The sequence below is a fragment of the Emys orbicularis genome, chromosome 6 (genome assembly GCF_028017835.1).
Source record: "Emys orbicularis isolate rEmyOrb1 chromosome 6, rEmyOrb1.hap1, whole genome shotgun sequence".
Taxonomy (NCBI): Eukaryota; Metazoa; Chordata; order Testudines; family Emydidae; genus Emys; species Emys orbicularis.
This window is the reverse complement of record NC_088688.1, coordinates 45,289,543-45,316,961: the sequence shown is the minus strand read 5'-3', so window position 1 is coordinate 45,316,961 and position 27,419 is coordinate 45,289,543. Positions and strand designations below refer to the sequence as shown.

General features: G+C 38.5%; 1 protein-coding gene across 2 annotated transcripts in view; it reads right to left on the bottom strand.

The window, feature by feature from the left end:
* AP3B1 (adaptor related protein complex 3 subunit beta 1) overlaps positions 1-27,419 on the bottom strand; it is a 276,090-nt gene that overhangs the window by 77,427 nt on the left and 171,244 nt on the right. For both annotated transcript variants that reach the window (XM_065406916.1, XM_065406915.1), the window contains 6 exons: positions 27,272-27,402; positions 24,829-24,934; positions 22,868-23,024; positions 20,145-20,319; positions 5,758-5,830; positions 4,897-5,003 (listed from right to left, as the gene is read on the bottom strand). In XM_065406916.1, coding sequence (XP_065262988.1) covers positions 4,897-5,003; positions 5,758-5,830; positions 20,145-20,319; positions 22,868-23,024; positions 24,829-24,934; positions 27,272-27,402 — 749 coding nt within the window. The remainder of the gene's footprint in view (positions 1-4,896; positions 5,004-5,757; positions 5,831-20,144; positions 20,320-22,867; positions 23,025-24,828; positions 24,935-27,271; positions 27,403-27,419) is intronic.

The following is a 27,419-nucleotide window of genomic DNA, read 5'->3' as shown; positions in this document are numbered from 1 at the left end:
GCATCGAGTGACCTTGACCTGTAAAGTGACCCAGATGAGCTCTCCTACCCTTTTGGATGAATCAGAGATTATTGTGACAGATGGTGAAGACGGATTGAACAAGACACCTCTGAGAACATTTGGCCTGTCTGTCCATCAAAGCAACAAATTTAGAACATCCTGAGGCATGTTTACTAACATCTGAAGACTGTCTAGACTGGGTCTGTAAACTTGAGACACCCAAAGCTGCATCAATCTCATTCTGAGATGAGCAAATAGAGTAACATAAGTGGTTGCTGCAATAAGGCCCATGAGATCCAAAAATAAAAAAATCACTTTCTCGGTTTGACAGAGTCAAACCTCTGAACAGACTGCTCTATCTTCAGAAATCTTTCTTCAGTAGCTCTTCCTGCTACTGAGTTCAGTATAGAGCCTATTAAATGAATTCTCTGAGTTGGGTAGAGATTTGACTTTCTGATGTTCAGAAGCAGCCCCAAATCGATAAGGAGGGAGGTTATAAAGCTGATGTGAAATAGCAGATTGGCGTGTGAAGAGGACTTTAGCAGCCACTCGTCTAAATATGGGCAAACAAAACTACCCTGTTTTCTTAGATGTGAAACCTTAGAAACCTTCGCCTAATCTGACACAAAGGGAGAAGGAAGAAGTTGCCAGACGCTCAAACGGAGACCTGCTGAGTCCTGCTGTGATCTTGAAAGGTCCGACAGGCACTGTAGATGCCACAGAAGCTTCCTGTTCTGACCACAGCTCTTGAACTTTCAGCAGCCACAGGTGGGCTCCCCAACCCATTAAGGAGGCATCTGTGACAATAGTCCTGGTTGGCAGAGACCAAGTGAAGGGAATGCCATGGCACACATTGCCCTGAACTGTCCACCATCGTAAGGAATCCAGGCTCAGTGGAGGAATTTAGATCAGACTGTCCAAGGGATGGTAATTCGGACAAAATGAGTTCAGCCACATCTGAAGAGGATGTAGCTGCAACCTGGCGAATTGGACTACCTGTATGCAGGCAGCCATATGACCCAGCAACCTTAGGCATATTCAGGCTGTAGTTGAGGGTTGAGACTGTAATTCCAAACAAAGATGGCAAATTGTCTGGAACTCAGTTGGCAGAAATGCCATCTAACTTGATTCTTTGAGATGCGACCAATGTTGACTTCCTGGCTGTTCAGGATCAAACTGAATGCCAGACAATCCACAAAGTCATGGACTGCAGAGCATTCTCAGAAGGAGACTAAGCAGAGGCAACATTCATTTGTTGATCAGTTGACAAATCTGAATCAAAGACTATAACCACGTGATCCAGCTCAAAAAGAGGAGCTCTCTCATCCTTGTCATTGGGCACACCATCTGAGCAGCAGATGGATTCAGTGAAACTGGATCTGAAGATTCCACCACCACTGAATTTTTGTAAGTCAGGACATCGCTTCTCCATCCGTGAGGTGGATAACTCAAAACCTTCTGAGGCCGAGCTCAATAAGACCCTTGAGTCCTGGACTGCCAGTCTCTCCAATACCTGGGATCTAAGAACATATTCATAGGAGAAGGTACAAACTGACCAAAAGATTGAGGGAACCAGATTTCAGTGGTACAAAACTGGATGGTTCAGGCCTTTTAACTCTTCCTTTGTCCTCCTTTAAGTGAGGACTCGCTATGGATCTCAGTGAGATAACAATGGCACCAGAGGATGAATTGACATCAAAGGTGAGAATCTGCTTGGTGAACTTGGAGCAGTCTTAGGAGAAGGAGGACAAAGATGGAACCAGAAAAAGACTTTCAGTATCCTCTTCTCTACCCCTCTTTTAAGTCAAAGAGATGCAGATCTACAACCTGACAAAGCTTCTCTTTTGCTTTCCCCATAGATCTCTTGCTTGAATCAACTCAGAAGCTGAACAGTGAACATCAGCAACCATAGTAATAGCCCTTTTCAGATTGGAGGATAGCACAGAAACAGGAACAGACAATGGTGCTGTTCCTGCAAATTTAAAAAGCACTGGATCTGGAAAGAGATTAAGCTCCACACTCCTCAGCTGAGATTGATCATGGAACTGGCTTAGGTTTCAGAGTCAGAAGTGCAAGGCCATGTCTGAATCAGATGGATCCAATAAATCTGACCCATGGGATCTGGCACTGCTAACAGTGGCTATCTTTTCTCTTGTCTTTCGAACCGACACCGTGATCCTAGGCTTCTTAGTTGCCAACTGTACAGACGGTGTTTTTGATGCATAATATGGGAGACTCCAATGGAAAAGAACCAGAACTGACAAAAATCCTGATCCTCTGGATCCTTTAGGCACCATAGTCTTGCAAGAAAAGGCGACTGGAGCTGAAATAGGCCTCAGCTTTTGGATCTGATGATGTTCCAGAACCCAAAGATTTAGCTGCAAGGCCCTCTTTAAGCAGGAACACCTGCTATTTGGTCTCTCCTTATGTGCTCTGAGTGTAAGGTCCAGCAAATAGAACACCCAGAAGAAAACCAGCCTTCTCTGAGCCACTTATGGCAGTGGTTCTCAACCTTTCCAGACTACTGCACCCCTTTCAGGAGTCTGATTTGTCTTGCATACTCCAAGTTTTACCTCACTTAAAAACTACTTGCTTACAAAACAGACATAAAAATACAAAAGTGTCAGCAAACTATTACTGAAAAGTTGCTTACTTTCTCATTCTGTCTGTATGAAATTTTAGTTTGTACTGAATTCGCTAGTGCTTTTCATGAAGCTTGCTGTAAAACTAGGCAAATATCTAGATGAATTGAGGTACCCCCTGGAAGAGAACCACTGACTTATGACATCTAACATGGTCTTCTGACACCAGGAAGACAGTTGTGCATGAAGTACATCTTTTAGAACCCAACTTCTTCTTTTTCAGTTCTGCTATCACATGGAAATTGTCCCCGGTATCAATATATGGAACTTTACAAGTATTTATTAAATACATTTTTCTCAAAATAAATGTATTTTTAAGATTAAATATTGAAAAGTAACAAAAAGGGAAATTTCTTAAAGGTAAATTTCAAATAATTTCAGCTACACCTAACTGTAAAATGGGAATTCCACCTCCACCTCACAAGGATATTGGGAGGCTTAATTAATTTCTATAGCTTTGCCATCTTCCATTGGAATGTGCAGACAACAAAATGTGAACAAAGAAGAGACAAGATAAAATACTGAAATGAAAAAACCAGCCAGCTAATCAAGGATGCTTCCTCAACTCACGTGAATTAATAAACCTGAATTAACCCAGTACATGTTGCAAGAAACAATCATCAAGGGCCTGATCCAACTTTTATTGAGTCCAATGGGAACTGGATTGGACCTTAATGAAGCATCAGAAAAAAGAAATAGAAGTACTTGACACTAATAGTATAAAAGGGCATTCCAAAACTAACATGCATAATAACAAAACAGAAAAAGATATGAAATCAATGATGTGAAATAATTCTGTTATTTATTCTATTTATTTGGAAAACACGCATATGGTTACTGCCCATTATAGACACCTGTAGCTTACTGAACGGTTTAATGCTTAAAAATACTTGGGGCCTTCTCTACATAGGGAAAATTGATTAGCATAACTATTCCAGAATGACTATTCCAGAATATCTTGTTTGGTATAATTTAGCTATTCCAGAATAACTCCCCTGTGTGGATACTCTATTCTGGAATAAAGTCACTTTTATTTTGGATCAGTGTCCACATGGAGCAGTTATTCCAGAACTGTGGCACCAGAATAGTTATTCTGGAAAGCTAGGTCAAGTCAATTTCCCTGTGTAGACAAGTCCTAAATCAGAACAACAGGACAAACATAACAGCTCTGGTGTTAAGGGAAAGAGTGACTGAATTCTAGTGGCTTTCTCCAGTGTTGCAGAAAAGCTAGACAAAGAAAGTCAATACACTTTCTTATCACTAGCAGAAGATACAATTCAATGGCCTTACACCAATGTAGCTGCACAGTCCAAACTCTACCAATGGTGCAGTACATCTACACCAGCACTTGCACTGATGTAGCTATACTGATAGCTACAACTCCCAGTATATAAAAAGACCCAACCCCAGGGAGGTGAAGTGACACACATTACGTAGCTACGGTGATGTCATGCCAACTTTGGCTGCATCAGCACAAGAAGATGCTGCCCTCTTACCTTTCACAATGTAAGTTGTCACTTGTATGGAATTGTAATTATATAAGGTCTTGGATAGGGATAATGGGCACTGGCACATCATTTAATAGTAAATTTATACACTTTCCACTTTTAACATTTTCTGTGTCTGTACTTTTTGTAGCCATCCCAAACTGTCGATAACTGAAAGTAGTCAATTTTTAGTTTTGCTTCCTTTCATGATAAGAGGACTCGGTGGAGGAAATACTGGTAAAGCATCAGGCTGAGAAATAGTAAGTCCCCATGTTTTTATTCGGTGCTATTTGTGTAAATGTTTTGGTATCTTGGCAATTTGTTTTTCCTTTCTTCCTGGACCCAGCATCAAGCAATTATTTCTAGTTTCTAATTTTTAGAAACATTTTCACTGGATTTGTGCGTGTTTGGTTCTGATTTGTAAGTGTGTAAATTTCCGTGGGGTTGGAAAGAAAGCCAAGTTGGAAGGAAGGACTGAGCAAGAGCCCATACTTAAAACAGTTGTACAATACCAAGTGAAGGCAGCCATTCTAAATGTTCATTATTCATACTCTCCTTTCCCCAGCTTTCCAATTGCCACAAATATAGATCAGGAAAAGTTGTTCAATTTGTCTACAGATTCTAGATTGAGAAATTGTAACATCCTTTAAAAAAGTACCCGTTATGGTACTTTCAACAATGACTTCCCCAAAAACACATGAAACAACTAAATTGAGTGGATTTGTTTTTGTTTAGTTGGGGTTTCTTGGGGAAAAAAGATTACTTACATCAATGACTGATGACCTTGACAAGCTTAAACCCTCTAGGTCAGCAACTAAACTTGGAGAGAGAATAGCTCGAGTGGGAACTGCTACAGGAGTTGACACAGGATTGACTGCAGGAAAAGAACAGTTGATAAAAGTGGATTTAACAATTTTTAAAAATGAAATACATTGTTAAAGGCAATTAAATACTTCAATTAATAGCATGTATGCTAAGTTAGCATCTTGATTTAGCTGAGTTATGCTCAAGCACTTTTTAAAATTTAGGAAGATATTAATCTGGTATATCTCAGAAGATAATAGCAAACTCCCAATGTGAAATTCATATTTACCAAAAAGTCTGAACTTAATGTAAAGTGCTTTGAAGAATGACTGTGGGAGTCCAACAGAAACTAAGAAAATGTAATAAATCAACTTTACTGATTTTATTACGTCATATGTTCAATACAACTTCCTTTTCTAAATTGATATAATAGTCTTTTGTTCCTTCTTCCCCATTGCTACTCTCATACTCTTCCTGTGTATTTCATACTCACTACTTCTGTGCTACCTGTACAGTGCCATATTCTTTCATGGTGTTTGGAAAATTAAAGACAATAGACATAAATCTTTTAAAAATTCCATACTTTCTGACAGAATTCTAAACTTGACAAGCACAAATTTCAAATTACACATTTATAAGAGCAAGTATGTGATTTTACTAATATCTATATGTGTGCCAGTTAATTGGTATGATAAATGAACAGGATCATTACTTCAGCCATTTAAAATTTATGGAAATTATTAGGAATTTATCTTGTTGACATGAAAGATTCTTTGATCACATTCCTAAAGAAATAAATAATGTTATATAACCAAATTACTTACAATCATCCAAGTCTAGTAGGGACACATCTTGTTTAGTAGAAGCTTTTTTCTCTGGTACTGCCATTTCTTTTCTCTGTCAAAATATATGAATATTTCATTTTTGCCATGCCAGTAAAGAGATTCTTCAACACTTTTATAATAGCAGAGAATATTTTCTTCGCTTTAAAAAGAAAAAATATACCTATTTTGCTCAGCTCAGCATTCTGAGAGTTCACCTTGTGAGAAAGATTTCCTACCATGGATAAACTGAACTGTATTCCACAAAAAAACTTGTTAGTTAAAATGAACATTTCTGAGGCCCCTACTAAGCTTGTTTTACTATGTAGTATTCAAATAAAACTTCTAGGGAGAGACTGAACCTTTCAGAATTTTCTACAGAGGATGCAAATTCATCCAAATGAATGCAATATTATTATTATTTGTACTGAAGTGGCGCATATAAGACCCAGTCATGGACTACTGATCCAATACAGGCACTGTGCAAACAATAAAAAGATGGTCCCTGCCACAAAGAATTACAACCTTAATCTTAAAATTTGTGGATGATGCACATATTGGCAATGTGGTAGATAAAGACAGGGCAGTCATACCAAGCAATCCAGATTGAATGGATCCTACTTACACATGAAAACACATGAAACAACTAAATTGTGTGGATTTGTTTTTGTTTAGTTGGGGTTTCTTGGGGAAAAAAGATTACTTACATCAATGACTGATGACCTTGACAAGCTTAAACCCTCTAGGTCAGCAACTAAACTTGGAGAGAGAATAGCTCGAGTGGGAACTGCTACAGGAGTTCTGTCCTACTTACAGAATTTGTTTTAATACAGCCTACTTACAAAATTTGTTTTAATACAGCCACATCTAAAGACAGAAAGCTGACCATACCTTAGCTCGAGTGGGAACTGCTACAGGAGTTCTGTCCTACTTACAGAATTTGTTTTAATACAGCCTACTTACAAAATTTGTTTTAATACAGCCACATCTAAAGACAGAAAGCTGACCATACCTTCAGAATGGGGGACTCTATCCTCGACAGCAGTGACTCTAAAAGGTAGATAGTGGTCATAATGAACAAACAACTCAATGTGAGTTCCCAGTGTGATGCTATGGCATAATATGATCCTTGGATGTATAACCAGGAGAGTTGGATTAGGGAGGTGACCGATACTGGAATACTATGTACAGCAACCACATTTTTAAAAAGATGTGGAAAATTTGGAGAGGGTGCAAAAAAGAGCTACACAAATGATTCAAGAGATGGCCAAAATGCCTTACACAGTGAGATACTTAGAGCTCAAAAGAGGATGAAGAGGTGACTTGATTACAGTGTATGAGTACTTTCATGGGGAGAATACACCAGATCTTTAATCTAGTGGAGAAAGGCATAACAAGTACCAATTGCTGGATGTCACAGCCAGACAAATTCAAATTTGAAATAAGGCATACACTGTTAACAGTGAGAATGATAAACCATTGGAACTAACTACAAAGGTACATGGCAGATTCTCAATCTCGTCTTCAGATCAAGACTGGATTCCTTTTCGGAAGACATGCTTTGGTTAAACAAGTTATTGGGCTCTATGCAAGAGTAGCTGGCAGAAAATTAATGGCCTGTGGTATACAGGAGGTCAGACAAGATCATATAATGGTTCCCGCTGGCCTTAAAATCTATTAAACTTGTGGGATTTGAAGATCTGTCAGGGACGGAGGGGAGCACCATTCTCCAAAGAATCACTGCCTGACAAACCGCTCAGAACCCTGTTGGCATAAATACCCAGGGTCTTCCCCTTTGCACCTACAAAACCTCTCTTATCTATTTGCCAGCTGCCAGTGCAAATGAACTTGTAGCATAACTCCGAGTGAAGTCTTGCTGTTACTGGAGATGGGACAGGTCAAGGAGTACTGGAAGATAGAAAACTCCACAGATGTCCTACTTTAAGGTAAATTTACCATGGGTATCAGCTTTAGGGCTATTCTAATTTACTTCCAAGCTGCCCACAACCCCAAATACACACCATTACCAAAATATTAATATACTCATATATATTCAGGCATGCCAGGGGACAGAAGGTCTTGTGGCTAGTGCAGGCTGGAAACAGGTGGAAGTGTTTCACAGCCAGAAATAGAATCCAGATTGCCTAAGTATGTATATAGCCCTCTTCACTCATTAATAAATCATAGAAGAATTTTGTTGACAGCACACCTTTGTAAGGTATGGGAAATACTATCCCCATTTTAGGGAACACAGACACAGGATAGATTAAGTGACTTGTCCAAGGTCACAGAGGAAGTTGTGGCAGATCCAGGTCTCCAGAGTCCCAGTCTAGCAACAACCAGAAGACCATCCTTCCTCCCTTTTGGTGTGATCTTTGACAAGTTATCTAACTACTCCATGCCTAATTTTCTCATGTGTAAAATGGAGATGATAATTATCTATCTTACTGGGGCACAGTGATATTAAATTACTAATGTTTATGACGTGTTAATGAGATCTTTGCATGGCAGGCAGATGTTTTTAATAAGTGCCAAGTATGTTTATGACTCTACTTGATGTATGCTTAACTTTGTGGCATGCATGTGCTTTTGTGAAATTTCTATTTTATAACTGAACTTTTTCAAACATGTCTAAGCATGAATTCCTCCTCAAGGACTCTATAGTTGGCAAATATAAATTTAAAAGTAAAAATACAAAAGAGAAACCATTACCACTACAAACAGTTCTTTTTCTCTCCTGCTGATAATAGCTCACCTTAACTGATCACTCTCCTTATAGTGTATATGGTAACACACATTGTTTCATGTTCTCTGTGTGTATGTATATCTATATCTAGCTATCTATATCTATATCTATATATCTCTTCCTACTGTATTTTCCACTACATGCATCCGATGAAGTGGGCTGTAGCCCACGAAAGCTTATGCTCAAATAAATTTGTTAGTCTCTAAGGTGCCACAAGTACTCCTATTCTTTTTGCAATTAAAAAAAGATATTCAAAGGACATAATATAAACTGAGTTAAGATCTGTGATGCATGTCCCCACTCTCCTCCCCCCGACCAAAAAAGGGCTGTGGATATGGACAAGGGAAGGCATTCAATACACAAATGGTAAAGCAGTGGCATATGACTCTGCTTTATGGTAGGATTAAGGTTCAAGGGCTAATCCTGGTTACGGTTTCATCCTTATTACTTGCCCCATTCTGGATAGGACTGTCCAAGATTTTTAACTTCTTTCTTGGGTTTCTGCAGTCCTACTCCTAACCAAACTCTCATGCAGCCAATTAAATTCAATACCAAAAAAGTGTCCCCCTCTCACAAAGGGCCACTGTGGGGAAAGAGTGGGAGTCCTGAGTCTGTCAATAACAACAGTGCTAACTCCATCTGTTGAAAAATCATGACTCAAGTCCAAAAAATCCAAAATCTCTTGTAATCACTTGCCTCCAGTAGCTGGAACTTTAAGAAAAAACATCAAATATCTTGAGAATCATGATACAAGTCATGAGAGTTGGCAACACAGCAATAATAATACTAATAATTGATAGGAAAGATAAGCACAGAAGAAAGGACAGCCATCTGAGGAGCAGCAGCTGCTCATTCAACCCTGTACTCTTATCTGGGTTGAGGGTACATAATGCGGAAAAGAGGGTGTGTTTGGCCAACCCATTTTTCTTTTCCACTACCACCAAATTTACATTTTGGGGCTCAAGGGAGAGATGATAAAAATGAGAAGAGGAAGGGGACACAGAAGGAAGACGCCACCCTCCCCTTAAAAGACCAGTAACACAAAAGAATTTAGCCACATCTTAACCAAGGAATACACCCATTCCGGTTCTGGATAGAACTACAATCAAAACTATAGGCCGAGCTGTCTTGATTCTAAGAACTCAAATAGCCCACCTGTAATTAGAATATGTTCAGATTCAAGGTTTAGATCTGACCATTTTTAGCGTACACTGAACTTTGAACCAATTTTTCCACCACATTACATCCTCGTAGTACTCCTCTGGCTTATTGAAGATTTCAAAGATATACCATTTTGTGACACCACAAATATAAAATTAAGTGCATGATTTCAATGACGACTTCCAATATTCATAGTGTTACATTCTGGAATAGCTTTTCTGAACCAGCAACTAATAAGAACATATCACAGAGGTTGAAAAATGACTCTTTAAAAGACAATTAAAATGTATTTTTTTTCTGCACTGAAGTCAATTTTCATCTGTTTTGCAGTTCATCTTAGATGTGTGAAAAACATCCCCTATTGGGCTCACGTAACTCAAGGCCTGAACAGGTTTTCCTTTAACTTTCCCAAAATATTTTTGGAGAATAACCGCAACTACAGGATCATTATTTCAATTCTGTAATACATGGCAGAAAATGTCATGTCATTATGTGACTTATGAAAATGCTGTGCTGAGCACAATAGTTGTAGTTTTCCTTCAAACAACAACAGTATACAAGGGCCTTCTGGGAACTGTAGCCTCCCACCCGAAAAATCAAACCAACTAAATCAAGATAAAGTTAAAACATGAGGCAAGTCTTATTTTCTACTTCATAACCAAGATCCTGTAAACACTATTAAATATACATCAGGTCACAAGCAAACATAAGGACAAGGCAAGTTAAATTGGTCTCTTATTACAACTTGATTTTTTTTCTTTGAATTTTAGAAGGAAAGAAATTCATTGGCTTTCTGGGAATAATAAATAGCCAGGGACGGAAACCAACATTACCAGGAGCTATTTCTACTGGAAAAAAAAAAAAAAAAAGCCTTGCATTCCAAATCAAGGCTATAAAAAGGTTCTGATGTTTGGCATTTCTCTGTGACATTTTTCTTTTTTTTTTTTAAAATAAATCCACAGTAAAATCAAAACAGCTTCCTACTTAAAGAGCCCACTATGGAAAAAAAGCTGAATGCTAAACAAAGAAGTTAAGCTATATTCTATCAAACATTTCTCCATTTGCAATTCATTTTGGTAATAGAGATAGAACCTGGATAAATGCATATAGGACTTGAAGCAGGAGATTTCTCTTGCTCAATACATAATTCATGTGCTCCGCCTGCAAAGTGTGTAAAATGAGAATTTCACACCACAGCATGAGCCATGGAGCTGCAGAGAAAAGGCAGATGAAATCATATTTTACTGTGTGAATTTTATTTTTTAGCCTCCCGATATTTATACAAAACCATCATTGACAATCCAAATGCATTGACAGATCACCCACTGTTCCCATTGTGTTAGCACTTGAAAAGAGATCAGGCAGAAAGATAGACAATTTGTTTTTGTATATTTTTTTAAAATAGTGGATCAGGTTTTTAACAGCTGAGTGACTGTATTAGGTTTGTATAAGGACGCTAACGGTAGCTGATTTTAAAATCCCAATGTAGAAACTCCTATTTATCTGTGCATCATCCTCAAATCTCCATTTTATTTCTACAATATTTGATTATGTATCTGAATACCTCAGAGTGTCCCTATTGCAAAATGAAATACAAAACAGCAGGGTAAAAAAGTGAATTCTCTACTCACTGTAGTTTAACTAAATAGAATAAAACAAGCTTTTTCAAAGTTAAATTTGTAAAGAGTGAAACGTGAAAACATTAAAAATATTACATGCTGAAAAAGTGATTTTGGGCCATTTTACATGTTCATTTTCCATAGTAGAAAATATACGTAGATGCAGATGCAAAATATTTATACAAAATGCAACCCTTTTTCTTAATGGTTGTTGTGCTAAATAAGGTATTATTGATTCAAGACCACACCATGAAACAACAAATCGAAAACAAACTCAAAAATAGGCTCAACATACTGTAAAGTTCATTGGACCTGGAGTGAACCTGGAAATGTAACACAGTCAATGTTAATTTCTTGCTTCATACAGCATAATATTTACATGAAATATTTTCAATTTGAATTATAGAGGAAGAACAACAATGATCTTATGTTTCTTTGTACACTGGATCAAACTCATATAGAAACTGTAAGGACTGGACAATCAAAAAAACCTCAGTTCATAAACGCCAATAAGATTTTTTTTTTTTTTTTTTAAGTTTAAAAAATTCTTCCACCTTCATGAGGGTCGTTCCACTCTAAAGCAGTTTATAGAACACAAGGTGGCTCTCTTTAAATAGCACTTTCATAACTTCACAAATCTATGCTTTTGATACAATATAGGATCAATAGAAAGAGCTAAAACTGCATATTACATTCACACAAGACAAATATGTGAGATTTACAGAGGTAATGTAAAATCTGAAGACTTCAATCCACACAGACTTTATGTAAATTGTTGTGGAAGTGAAAGTTAAACCGGTTATTTCTTGTACCTCTCTTTACTGTAGGAGATATTCCTGTCAAACCTTAGCTATCTTCTCTATAATATGCAGGTCTGATTTCTTTTCTGCAGTGTTTTAAAGTTGAAATTTTTTAAATTCACAATGAACATGATCAATTCATTTATTAACGTACTATTAATGCGTGTGTGTGTATGCGCGTGCGTGTGTATACACACACTTGTCGGCCCTAATAAATAATCAGATGTTTAAATACAAACAAACCACAGTTAAGTACAATCTTTGGCCCCACAATCTACGACCTGATCCAAATGGGAAGGCCCCGCAATCCAAATCTGATCCCATTGGCTTCAATGGGACTTTATGTGGGGGGAAAAGTGTCAGACCACATTGATCAGATTATACAACTGGGGAACAAACAAAAAAAATAAACCAAACACCTCTGCACAGATCAGCTAAAGTGCACAACGGTGACCAGCAAAGAACAGATGTTTTAAAACTCTGTATGTGACCTTTGTAGGATAAGCACAATTTGCTTTGTTTATACAGCCTATTTATGTGATATACACTAGTGGTTCTCAAACTTGGGCCGCTGCTTGTTCAGGGAAAAACCCCTGGTGGGCCAGGCCGGTTTGTTTACCTGCCGTGTCTGCAGGTTAGGCCGATCGCGGCTCCCACTGGCCGCGGTTCGCTGCTCCAGGCCAATGGGGGCTGCGGGAAGCCGCAGCCAGCACATCCCTCAGCCCGCGCCGCTTCCTGCAGCCCCCATTGGCCTGGAGCGGCGAATTGCGGCCAGTGGAAGCCGCGATTGGCCGAACCTGCGGACACGGCAGGTAAACAAACCGGCCCGGCCCGTCAGGGGCTTTCCCTGAACAAGCGGTGGCCCAAGTTTAAGAACCACTGATATACACAAACAATCATGACGGGCCAATCCTTAGTGCCCTGCATACTCAGAACTCCCAGGAAAGTAAATGGAAATTATGAGTGTGCAATCAATGGTAGGATCAGATCCACATGATACATAAGCTATACCTTCAAGTTTCATCTTAGATTTTTACAGTGTCTAGAATCAATGCAAACAATTATATTTTATTTTGGTGTCTGAACAGTAAAATTAATCTAAAGACTTTCCATGTGGCAGAGGCTTACAGAATTGCTGCATAATGAGAAGCTGAGTTAGGAGGAAATGTGTTCAACACAGAGGTACTATTGACACTAATATACATTACACACTGCATATAAAATATTTAGTATATCTCTAATGTGTGTAAACATACAAAAATATATACACACACAAATAATATATTTTTCAGGTAAACTTTTCTTGAAATAGAACTGAAATGCAGAATAAAATCTGTTCTAGTGAAAAATAATTTGCAACAGTTTAAAATACATTATTTTAAACAAAGCCTTCTGCACCTGTATATTTAACAATGGGACATAATGTACAATTGTAATACAACAATATCTTTTGTGATATAACCATGAATGTTCTTCATACAATACAGCAGAGATTACTATTTTACTCTGCATTATAAGGAATGCCGCTTATCTGACACAAAGTTTCATAAGAAGTTTTCTTCAAGGCAAAGATGGTTTCATTATACAAAGGATTGTATTCTCTAAGCTTAAGATCTAATGATTATACACAAAGGCACTACAGGTGTCTTTGTTGAAGAGTTAAGCTTGGGTGACTGGCACCCAGGCCAGCCTGGCCCAACCATGAGCAGCCATTCTGCACAGACATACTTGAGTTAGCGTCCTCACTGGTGCTGCACTTCCTCATGTGTATTACTAGGACTTCCAGGAGCATATCCCATGGTTCTTTGTGCTGCAGAAAGCTGAACCACTATGATTCTTTCCCAGTAAATTGTGTAAGAACTTGTCTGGTCTTCTGGAACCTTGGGCACACGGGAGTTACTGTGGGAAGACACTAGTGGGCTATCAGCACTCGAGTGATTTAGCTTACATCCTCACTGCAAAGTGGGCAGATTACCATCTTGATTGAAAGCAGAACCTGGGCTCTAACCCATACCCCAACCTTGCCAGCTAGCTTGGGTTTAAAGTGCCACTAAACAGGGGCAAGAGATTTGCGTATATTGATGGAAGGGAGTTAGGAGAAACACCCAAGTAAGAGCCTGGGTTAACTGCGGTGAAGACATATTCCCAGAATATACATGCAGATGCACAATAAAAATGCTCTATATCTACATCTGTTTATACAGAATAGTATTAGTTAGTTTTGATGAAAATATCTACACTCAATAGGGAAAGTTCTCCCAAATTATATGATCTGTAAGGAATAACTGCAGGTGATGCTGCTGTGAGCTAACCACAAGTCTTGTATAAGTATAGAGACATGAGAATTGAGACAGAGGTTGAAATATAAGGGACTAACACTGAAGCAATTAAAATACCTAAATCTCTCACACCTTGTTATGTACTATCCTGCACTTAAAATGGTACCACTGACTTTTGGAGAGGGGGAAGAGAATAAATTTTATTCCAGACTTAAAAATATGGTGTACTCATTTATTTATGAATGACAATATTTTTCATGATTTATGAAACTATAAGTGATCACCCTAACCAGCAAGAAAACCCCCTCAAGGAAGTAATTTTATCTCATGTATCCATTATTTATCTTGTAGCATCAAGAATAGTTTTAGTTTTATAGTGTTAGCCAGCATAAGCTGTAGTAAGGTTTTTTGGGGGAAAAGAAAAAAAGTAAAATTTTTCTCTGAAGTTGAGATATTTGGATGTAAATTCCATCGTCACCAGTCAGAAGTGGTATAAATGACAACATACAACTAATTCTTATTTACCATTTCATAAAAATGTTGGCATCTACTTTATGGACTCAAAGACCTTATCTACACGTGCAGCAGCATGTAGAGTATGTGTAGCACACTCAGACTACAAGACCAGAAGGGATCACTGTCTAGTCTGACATACTGCATACTGCAGGCCACACAACCTCACTCATCTACTCCTCTAATAGGCCCATAGCTACACACAGCAGCATATAGCTTTGGCTACCAGAACCTTTCCCCGCTTCCTCCCCCCCGCCAGAGTCTTTTGCTGCAGTGGGGAAAGGCTCTGGCAGCAGGACACTAAAAACAGCAGTGTAGATGTGAGAGACACTGCTTCGGTGCATAGAGCACCCATGTAAAGTATATACCCTGGGGCTCCGGCATGTAGGGAATTCTACTCTATAAGCAGTGCCTCACCATCTACACAGATATTTATACCTGCTAGCATTGTCTGTTCTCTACACGCTGCCTTAAGCACAGACGTACCTATAGTCAACTTCAGGTACTTGAATGTTCCAAGAATGAAGGCACGTATATGACTAGTGCTGTATACCTGTTACAGACATTTGGTCATATAGTCACAAAAATGATGATATAAGCCAGCAACTGAGATAAGGCAGTATACGTTGTGTGGCGCAATTTTTCCATACACTGCACAGCTGGATACCGGAAAGCACTCAATTGGAAATTCCGATATTGGAAGGGATGGCACAAAGAAGCGGCCAACTCCTTCACTTTTGAAAGAAGAGTTACAGAAAGTCATTATTTCTGTGAAAACCCACATTCTCAGTGAACGGATACAACCAAAGCTACTGAGAACAGATTTCAGGTTGATGAGGAATGGTGGATTTTGTGATGGGGAAAAATATTGGCATATTAGATAATATACAATTTGCTATTATTTTAACAGTGTGGTCATGCACCAACACAACATGCAAAAGTTTGGAATTGTTCAGTTGAAGCCCACCTCTCAATGGCCAGTATTCTTCATCTCTTTCTTCCAACTGCCTACATTGTTGCTTGTAATCAAAGCTTAAAAACACATGCATAAGGATTTCAAATTAGGGTATCCAAAACAGTAGCCCTGAGAGAGCCCCAGTTGTGGCCTCTGAATCACTGAAAGTTTTGCTTAGAGGTTTAATGGCTTTGTTTCCAGCTTTAAAAGAGTTATGGTTTTGTAAAACACAAACAAAACATTCAGACAAGGATATTTTATAATATACAGAAAAGTAGGTGAGATCCCAATAGCTACCTCAACTCTCTGCCTCTTTATTAACCCTTACCACTTATCAACTGGAAGACACTCCTGTCCATGTGGTGCCTGTGGGGTAGAAGGGGTGCCTATCTGTCTATCTTCCTTCCCACTCCACAGGTCTCTGGAAGCTCTCAGGTATTCTTGTTATAGTGCATGCACTGTTGTGCCAGCATGAACCCAACATTAGAATATTCATAAGTTTAGTTATTATTTTGGCATACTGCCAAGATTTTCCTGAGAAATGCAAGTCAGAGATGGGAAATGGCCTTTTTAGCAGTTTATATCAACAAAAGCTAAACTAAATTTCATGGGACAAAGAAAAGGAACTTCTGTAGCTCGAGATTGTTCCCACTGCCTAATAGCAAAGGTCTGCTGCACACAACAGAGGTGTGAGAGCTTCTCAAAGAATCCTTTATAATGGAAATTCTTAGGCAACCTAAATACATCAAAGGCTTTTTATTCTTATAAAGTATTTAGTAATAGAGCTGGTCGGAAAGTGATATTTTCCAGAATTTTTTTCAAAAGAAAAAATAATTTTTCACAAATTTTCACTGAAATATTCCAGTTTTCAAAAACTGAAATTTTTTTTTGTCAGTTTTTAAAATCAAGGCATGCTCAAAGTTTATTCCTAAAAACATTTTTTAAAACTACCTAAAATCTTTTCTAGAATAAATATGTGACGTGGTAGTAGTGCAGTAGAACATATGAACAAACTTGCCGGCACTGGAATGCTGCTTGTGCTCACCTTGCTAACCAGGACAAGTCTTTGATGGGTATGGAAGCAATATGAATGGGACCAATTCCCCTGGTTGGGGGGTGGAGGGGAAGGAGAGGGGGCTGGGGCCGCACTACATGTGCTCCCATTGGTTCCTCTCCTGATGTTCTGCAGCGTGTGGGTAAAGGAGAGAGTGCTGTTTTTTTCTCATCCACTTACCCTCACCCCCATCCCCTATCCTGTAGGACCTGGGGTGTGTGTTTTGCAGTTGGTGATATGAGGTCCAGTAACTCAACAAGCTGCTTGGGCAGGGTCCCCAAGCACAATATTGCACAGTGAGGGTGTGGCCTCCATGTCTCATGCAGTGTATGGGCTCCCTTCATCTCATCTCTCCTACTTCCTGTGTGGAGGAGGGGAATATTTTGGGATTCTGGCTTCCAGCCAGGGTTCCTGGGCAGGCCTGAGGGTGGAGAGGAGGCACTGCCCTTGGACTCACGCTCAGGTTTGTAGAAACCAAGGCCACTCATGCACAGTTGAAATCAGCACTAGATCAGCCCTGCTAGGTAGTTTGGGGAGTGGTTTCCTTGTCAGATAATCTTTTAAATAAAGTTGCGGTCTCCACATTTATCCATACTGTGGCATACATGTCACACTGTTTCCATATCCACATCAATAGTGTCAGGTGACACCTGTTTTGATTATATTAACTGGTCTTTAAATAAATAGGAATCTTGAACGAAAGGTGCTTAGTTTATTTTTAAAATGCCTAACGCTCAAATAAACTATCAAAATTAAAATGGAGACTTTTCAAGTGTGGCTCTACCCTGGAAGTTACTATAAAAAATACATGGGTAGAAATGAACCAAACATTTTGGATGACAATAGGAAAAAGTGTTTCACAGAAATTTTCACTGTTCTCCTTCCCCACAAGGTTCAGCCTGGGTTTCACATTTATTACTTCCATGTTGACTCGAACATAAGATTTTGATCAGCTTAGAAGTAAAAAATTACTTTGCTAATTTCCAGGCCTACAAATTCAGCCAAAATCTGAGAGCTGAGCTAGATTCTTTCCTTCTCATGCGTTGCCATCCATAATAAAGGTTCTGCAAGCTGAACAGAGCCCTCATTTATAGCTCTGCAAAATCACTGCCTTCAAACATTTGTTTAATATGCAAGAAGGAACAGTATCCAGCACAAACACATAGCTATTTCAGCTTTGCAATGTTAACTTGAGCAAAAAAGTAGTGTAACTTCTTTCCCATCCCCACTCACGTAAGCAGTTCTGACTGAGCATACCCAGACAACAGCTCTGCTGAGTGAGATGGTGCCATTTTTGTACCTTGACACTTCTCAGAGTCCAACTTAAAAGCCACATTTGAGAGCTTGGGACTTTATGCATCTTATGAGAGATCTCATGGAATTTGGGAGTCTTCCCCAATTCTGAAGTGACAACACGTTATATACTCCCTCTCCTATGAAATAAAACACATTCTAATCACAGTATAAAATGCTTTGAAGTTGCAGCTCGGGCTCTAAAGGCTTGGGATGAAAGTGGGCTTCAGAGCCTGAACTCAAGCCTGAGCCGCAACTTCAAAGCACTAATTACACAGCTAGTTTTAGCGTGCTAGTTCGAGCACCAGTACCCCAAGTCTATCAGCCTGGGCTGGGAAGCTCACTACTGCAAGCTGACCAGACATACCCTTAGAATGCAGCACGTTAGCTCTACAAATCAGACTCCTCTAATGCACTTTAACACGCTGTGTAGACAAGCTCTTAGTTTTGCAAATACCCAAAACACTTAGGTATGTGCATGCAAACTTTGACTAGAATTCACTGGGGGTATCTGTGCACTTACGCAGAGGCATGCAAATGTGCATATGACTTTTTACATGCACGTTTGAAGATCTGGCCCTAAATTTATTTGCACAAGGGGACTTCAACAGCTAAACAGAGGCTGAGATTCTGAATTCAGTTGTAAAACTGAAATAACTACACTGAAATCAGTAGTTAATTGGAATTGGAAAAGGTTCAGAAAAAGGCAACAAAAATGATTAGGGGTATGGAATGGCTTCCGTATGAGGAGAGATTAATAAGACTGGAACTTTTCAGCTTGGAAAAGAGACGGCTAAGGGGAGATATGATTGAGGTCTATAAAATCATGACTGGTGTAGAGAAAGTAGATAAGGAAGTGTTGTTTACTACTTCTCATAACACAAGAACTAGGGGTCACCAAATTAAATTAATAGGCAGCAGGTTTAAAACAAACAAAAGGAAGTATTTCTTCACACAATGCACAGTCAACCTGTGGAACTCCTTGCCAGAGGATGTTGTGAAGGCCAAGACCATAACAGGGTTCAAAAAAGAACTAGATAAATTCATGGAGGATAGGTCCATCAAAGGTTATTAGCCAGGATGGGCAAGAATGGTGTCCCTAGCCTCTGTTTGCCAGAAGCTGGGAAGGAGCGACAAGCATAGGCGCCGACTCTATGGGTGCTCCGGGGCTGGAGCACCCGGAAAAATTAGCGGGTGCTTAGCACCCACCAGCAGCCAACCTCTCCTCGCCTCCTCCTCCCCCTCACACGCTGCATCCCCGCTCCTCCCCCTCCCTACCAGCACTTCTCGCTGCCCGGCCGCCTAACAACTGTTTGGCGGCACTTTGGACTTTCTGGGAGGGAGGGGGACGAGCAGGGACACAGCACGCTCAGGGGAGGAGATGGAGAAGGCGATGCAGGGGCAGGGAGGGGATGAATCGTTTGGGTATTACCTGTTCTGTTCATTCCCTCTGGGGCACCTGGCACTGCCCACTGTCGGAAGACAAGATACTGGGCTAGATGGACCTTTGGTCTGACCCAGTAGGTCCATTCTTATGTTCTTATGATGTAACTGAGATTGAACTCTGGCCCCAGGAACACACAGAAGGTTCAGCCAAGTTTTCAGTATTTTCAAATATATGTTAGATATACAAGGAGTTTTAATCTGGATAAATAAAATTAATTTTTACCACGCAGTATAAGCTCAGAGAATTTCTACATCCCAGAGCCCATTAAAAATAGAAATACACCTCTACCCCGATATAACACTGTCCTCGGGAGCCAAAAATTCTTACCGTGTTATAGGTGAAACCGCATTATATTGAACTTGCTTTGATCCGCCGGAGCGCGCAGCCCCACCTCCCCCGGAGCACTACTTTACCGCATTATATCTGAATTCGTATTATATCCGAATTCGTGTTATATCGGGGTAGACGTGTACACATACATGAATGACTGGACACAGCTTTATACAGGTAATGTAGATTTTACCTCGGAAGCAATAGCATTTTTAGGCTTCCTAGACTCAGCATCACTTTCAGAGTCAGATTCTGATTCGGAGTCCGATGAACTTTCCTCTGTTGAGCTAGATTCTGAGTCAGAGGAACCAGAACTTTCCCTTTTTTTGGAAATCATCTTTGTTTTCTTCTCTGTGTCATCTGAGTCACTATGTGTAAAAAGAACAGGTTCTTCGTTCATTTTTAAAGTCAAGGAATAATGAACAATATCTGATTGTAAAAAAGAAACCGGCATATAGAAAACAAACGCTCAGAAAATGTTCTACACTCTGGCATTCCAAACCATTCCATAATAAACCAGGCTCTCATTACAACTGAAACCTGGTGAAGATGGCACAAACAGCAAGACAGATCCACAAAATTATATAGACATTACTGTGTATCTCTAAATAAACCATCTTACCACATTATCCAAACCCATCAATTACATAATCACATACACTTCAAAAAGAACAATAAAATGGAAAGGTCATAAACCACCACTAAAAACAAAGTCATCAATAACTATTAAGGGAATAACTAATGTCTGGGTGTACTAAATTTATGGCATTTTCTAGAAAAATGTGTCTACCGTATTACACTGAGAAACTTTCAGACTAGGTAAGCTTTGATTAAAGGAATCTGGATGGATTTTAAAGCTTTTTCAGGGGCAAATCAACATCTCTTTTCTGGTCAATTTACTATTGTTCATTCATGCCTCTAAATTAAATTAACTAGAAAGAGAAACATATTTATAAAAAGAATTGGTCTGATGCTGGAATGGGCCAACACACAGTGCTACTGTTGTGCCACATTCTCACACCCTTTCTCATGCTGAGTAGTACCTTACTGAAATAGCCCATGCATGTCAGTGGAATATTTCACAGGGCAAGATACCACTCAACAAGAGTAAGGCAACTATATAGAGCATGGATTTTTAATGGAAGTTTTGATTCTGGGTTTTAAATACATTTTACACTTTTGCTAAGTCTTTGGGGAAATGAAGGTATGTGCCCTGTGATGCTACTGTTCCACAAGATGCAAAATATTTTACAGGGAGAAAAAAAATCTAAGGAGACAGAAAAAGTTGGGAGAAAAAAACTCAGTATTTCTTAGAATTGAATTCTCTGAAGCTAATATGATTCTAACTTATTAAAAATGGAGATATGATAATACTACACAGCACATGTAATTATATTTTAACTCTAAAAATTATATTTTTAGAACCAAAGGAAAGTAATACTGCTTAAGGCAGTAACTTTACCATGTCATTAATCTAAAATGGAACAAGAGCGCTACAGCCCCATGTAGAAAGCACCTGTTACAAGAACATATTTGTTTTTCAAAACCAAGGTGAAACAAATGGGAGGTTTTTGAAGGAACATCAGAATTAAACTGCATATACAAAAACCTTCCACAAACATTTATTTATGAGGTCACTAAAAAAAGTCACACTTTTCTTCTGTTTAAACATAGTTATTCATTCCAATCAAAACTGGTGCCAACCAAACCCATCTCTGTTTCCTCACAGTCCTTATATGGAACCTATACAACAGTATTTGCATTAAAAAAGAATCCACTGTGAGCCAGATATTCTTTTAGTTCAATAAGTACAGCAATTTGTTTTGAATAAACACAGCTTCTAGCTTTAAGATAAGATTTTCAAGATAAAAGTATTATTTTATTATGCATCATTCAATTTTGATGGGTAATCATTGTTTACCTTACTACTTAGAATTTCACGTTAATCTAATGAAAAGAATTTACTGGTAACTAGCTTTTTAACTTTGCAATGATGAAAAGCCTGTATTAATTTAACCTACAGATTTCATTTGTTCTGAACAGGAAAAACAATATAAATCACTTTTAAAATCATTAAATCCTGACTTAAATTAATAAAGTCATAATTAGGGCATTATGCTGTGTTTGTTATGGAAGTGGCAGGGCGAGCTGCTTTAATTACTGTCTGTAATAAAAGGAGCAGAGTGCGTACTGCGCCCCAATCAGCGCTGTCAGCCACGACTGAGCTGAGCTGCAAACTCATCAAGTGAGCTGGCAGCAGGCTACAGAGTAAAGGGCGATCATGTCTGCAGAGGCCACTTGCTGACAGCAGTGGAAAAAACAGATTCATACAATCCAAGGTATTAGCCCCAATTACTCAAAATTTTAATGATACTTTAATACATTATAATGCTGTTAATAATGGACAGTCTTAAAAAACGCTAACACTTAAATATCTTATAACTGTCTCCCTTCACAGCCCTTGCCTCTACTATTTGGATCATAATCTTTTTAATATAACATTATTTAGAAAAATCAATTGTCTTAGTTACATAATGGCAAAGTGTTGAAGGATTTAATTTTAGCCCTCAGCAAAATTGCCGCAAAAGGTAATTAAGTGTTTCATACAACTGCCTGATCCGTTAACCAGCCTCCCAAGGTTACTTCTATTTCAGAAAGCCACCCCAAGATTTTGCTACTGAGGTATGAAAATTCAGCTTAAGAAGAGTTCAATTAATGAAAATATGGAACACATACATTCAAATTATACTGAAAAAGGTAATGTCAAAATGTGTGGGCGTCTACGGCTCTTTTAAGCCAATGTTTTCAGATATTTCCACTGAGTCAGGAAAGTAGCCTAATTTGGTATTCAAAAGTGTTTACAGACAAAGCATTCTGAAATGCTCTTTAAAGGATAAAAACACACAACATATTTACCTTTCCTCAGTAGTTTTGAACTTTTTCTTTGCTGTACCTTCTTTGCTCTCTGATTCACTGTCACTCAGTTCTTCACTTGAACTCTCACTATTCTCCATGCTGCTGCCTTCTTCCTTCCCATTTTTCTCTTTTTCACTTTCACTAGTAGATTCACTCTCTAAAAACACAAAAACACTGCATCTTACATTTTTATTAATATAGTTTTATATATGTAGTACACAGTGCAGCCCAAATGTGTATATAGCTATAAAAAAGAAATGCATAATTTTATTCACCAGATTCATTTAATATTTACCCAGAGTGCAAAAGTTTTTTGTTTTTTATTTTCTTTATCCCTAACTCGTACATTTTGCTATTTCAAAAGGCTGTTCTCTTGAACACACAGTACTGTACCTGTCCAAATTAGGACACTTTAAATTAATTAGTTGTACCAGGATCCTTACCAATACTCTTGAAAAAAAAAAAAATGTAAACACAAGGAGTAAGAAATGACTTCCTGAATCCTCTAGTCCAAGCCTTTGCTCTAATGAAGGACTACCCTCCACACTAATTGCCTAAGTATTTAATTTAATTTCATCTTGAACACCTGTATTGATGATGATTTAACCACCTATTTCAATAAGTTATTCATTCTCTAACTAACCTTATAGTTGAAAAACATTCCTAATGTCTAACTTAAATGTATCCTTTTCTAGCTTCATCCACTAATCACCCTAAGTAATTCTCCTCTACTAAGATACATTCATTTTTTAGGGGGAATTCAGATGTGAAAACATCTCTTTTCCATACATTTCAACCTTACATATACACAGGCTAATTCTTCTGATTCTCAAATGCTAAACATTGAGGCCCTGATTGCCCACTATGTCTGAACTATATTCAGATGCAGTGGAGAGAGGCAGCCTCAAGAAGCTGCTTATGTGGCTTTAAGTACCCTTAAAAGACTGGAGTATCTGGACACAAAGTTCCTTACTTCACTTATTTCACACAACACCTCTGATATGAGCCATCTACCATTCTTTCCCCATCATTAGCCCAATGTCTCCATAAATAGAAAGTTTGGTACTCTATAGCGAGAGCATAATGCAATCAAACCTCCATTAATAGAAAACATAGTAAAATATACTATAGCAGTGATACTCAGACCTCAGTGGTTCAGGAGCCAAATTAGTGATCATCATTAACCAAAAGAGCCACAGTCATGTGAATTCATTGTTTCATTTACTACAGTATTATATATTCATATTTAAACAGCATGACAGGGGAAATATTTAGTTTTATATTATTATTATTATTTATTTATTATTCTCACTGAGTGAGACTGACCAAGTATTATTTTATCAACTACAACTGGTTAACAACAAAGTAAAAGTATCCTGACTGGTTAATAATTAAATCACACTGTTTTAATATCATGTGCTGCAAAGAGCTGCAGGATACACATTAAAGAGCCACTTGTGGCTCTCAAGCCTCAGTCTGAGTATCGCTGCACTATAGCGTAGCTGGGTATTAACAACATGCCATTGCATGTGGCCAAAACAGATACCTCAGTAAAAGCCAATTAAAACACTTGGTATCCAATCCTGAGAGATTATAAATATCTGCAACTCCCTCCAACTATGTCTGTAGGCATTTTTATTCCTAAACAGTATGCACATTTGACTTCAGTGAGTTGCAGAACCTCTCAAGATCAGTCAAGTTTGATAAGAGTAAAGCCTTCCCATGTATTTTAACTAAGAAACAAAGTAAAGTTTATTAAACTCATGTAATTTACATACTTACAGATGACATTAGCCTTACAATTAGTACTTATCACACAGCTGCCATGAAGTTAAGTGTAAGCATTATTCCCCCATTTATACATAACACTGATGTTTTTTTAACTGCTCCAGCTGTAATAGCACCACGTTTTGATGGCATGATACATCAAAGAGACTCGTAATTAGTAGCCACATACATACCGGTGTCAGTAGTATTGGCTGATTCCTCCTCCTCTGAATCAGAGTAAAACTTCTCTGTAGGTTTCTCTTTCTTTGCCTTGCCTAATGCTACAGACCATTCTTTTCCCTGTAAGTGAATCACAAATGTTTCTACATATGTAAACTTAAATTGAAAGTGTTTAGTAAAATAATTTACTTCTATATTCAGTTATGTAGGAAAAGAGAGACAATGTGGCGAAGAAAGCCAATGGGATCACAGACTGTCTCCAAAAAGGAATATTATATGTAAAATAAGGGAAATTATTATAGATTGTATTATAAAACTAGGAGTACTAGATCACTGGGTCCAGCTGAGCTCAGCTTTCCACAAGGCTTGAGGGACTAAAGAATGAGAAAGGTGGCTATATACCACCTTCAGGGCCCCCACGTTTTAAGTATAATCTTAGGACTGCTCTATCTTGTTCTAGTCTACAATGTTCCCCCCCGCAAACAGGCAATTTTTACTCACCAGAACACACACGTTCTGGCCATATCCTTTTCTCCTCATTCAAATCCCCTACACCATGGGAGAGGGAGGGGAATAGAGCAGTGTAGGACCTGTGGAGGATTGCTGTAGCCTGGGAAAAACACTCTGATAGCCAGCTAAGCTAGTAGAGTGGTGCAAGTCAGTTACACAGTGGTGGCAGTGATTTGGAAATCACATTAAAATTTAGAAAACAGGAAGCTATGGTAATAGGGTTGGATGCTATTGCATTGTATGAACACAGGGACCACAGAGACTTGGTTAAAGCTCAGTACAAACTTGGGCACTTCTGGTAATGTTTTTTTCACTCAAAGAGTAATCTACATTTGAATTCTCTACCTCCCAACTCATATTCAGGGGGGAAAAAACAAACATTTACTTGGATACCAGTGGTACCTTGAGATGCTTAATCACTCAGGTTCTCTCTCATACATAGTATTATAGAGACTGCAAAACTGGGGTCAGTAAGGAATTTTCCCAAGGACATACTTGGCAATACCCTTGGAGAAGGATTGTCATGTGTCAAGATCCCTCAGCAATACTCTATTAGAAACAAGTGGATATATCTCACATGATCAATTTCTTGTGACTGCAGCAGGCAAACACCTTACTATCTTCAATATTAGGTGTAAAGATGTCTTCATACCTTCTTTCAGGCCCTCCTCTACCCTTGGAATGCCGTTCCTGAACTGATTAGCTTGCCCACAGACCCCCCTCATTCAAGTCCCTCCTTAAAACCCATTTTTGCTGCAATTTCAGCTGGAATAGTAGCAAACAGATCATCCATTTACTAAAGAAGAGATCCCAACTCTTTACAACATGCTATGCCCTAGCCCTTGTAACTTATCTTATCGGCTGCCTCATTGTCCCTGGCTGTCTTACTGCCTGCTAAGTACATCATATTTAATTTAGCCTGGCAGTTGCTCAGGACAGAGATCACACGCCTTTACAGAAGATTTTCTGTTTTGGGGGCTGTCTATCTCACCTCTGATTTCTTAATAGTAATTTACACACACAGGCATGATTTTCAAAAGTCCTCCTGAATGATTCAGGAGGACAAGTCCCACTGACTAAATGGGACTTGTGCTCTCAGTTAGGTGATTTTGAAAAATAAAATCCAACCCATCATATATACATGTGGAGCCTAGAGGCTCCATTCAGGAAAAGGGCCCCATCATGCTACATGACATACAAACACATAGAAAGACTACGCCCTGCTTTGAGTTCACAATATAAGCATGAAATTAGTATGAAGGTGGAAGACTGATTCTTAATTCAAAAACTGACTATCCCACCAGAAGATGAAGAAAAGTTATACATAGTGCATTTTAGGTTTTCTGAATAGATTTTGCATACCACTGTTTCTTTACCCATCCCCATTATACTATGAAAGATATGCAAAGGACACATTCATGGTTTATCTTTGAGTCCATTGTTTGCTCTTGTTTATAATGATACTTTCTTATTTTCTTCTGTTTAGGCTTAGATTGGATTAAAGGTTATATTAAATGGGAAGAAGTTTCCTTTACTGCAACTTCTGCACCATCAACTGCAATCAAAATGTTGCTGCACAACTTACAAAAACTCAATAAACCAAGGTGAAGAAAACTCACGGAAGTGAGTAAAAAAATATCCGTGAGGAAGATAGAAAAAAGGAACATTTTCCATGAGGAAACACACACTGCATCACAGTGGGGGAGCGTCTAATCTTTTTCCCCATGAAAAGGAATATTACATGTAGAATAAATATTTAAAACCTGGAAGTCTCCAGTTTCAGATGTAGGCCACATAAGATGAGTGGATTCAATTTACAGTTTATACAAATCAAAAGAATAATTTAAAACCATTTTGAAAGGAAAGAAAATCTTTTATATAACAAGACTATTTTATCTTAAATGTCTACAAATACGTTAAACAAAGTTACTCTTAATGTCAGCGTACCAACTCAATTACTTCAACATTTCGTACTGATGGGTCAGGCGCCACCTCTGGCCAATTAGATAACTCCAGGTACCCAATGGCTTTGGTGTTCAGAGTATGAGATAAGGTGCCAAGCTGGAAACGATCCCTATCTATTAAAAAAAGAGGG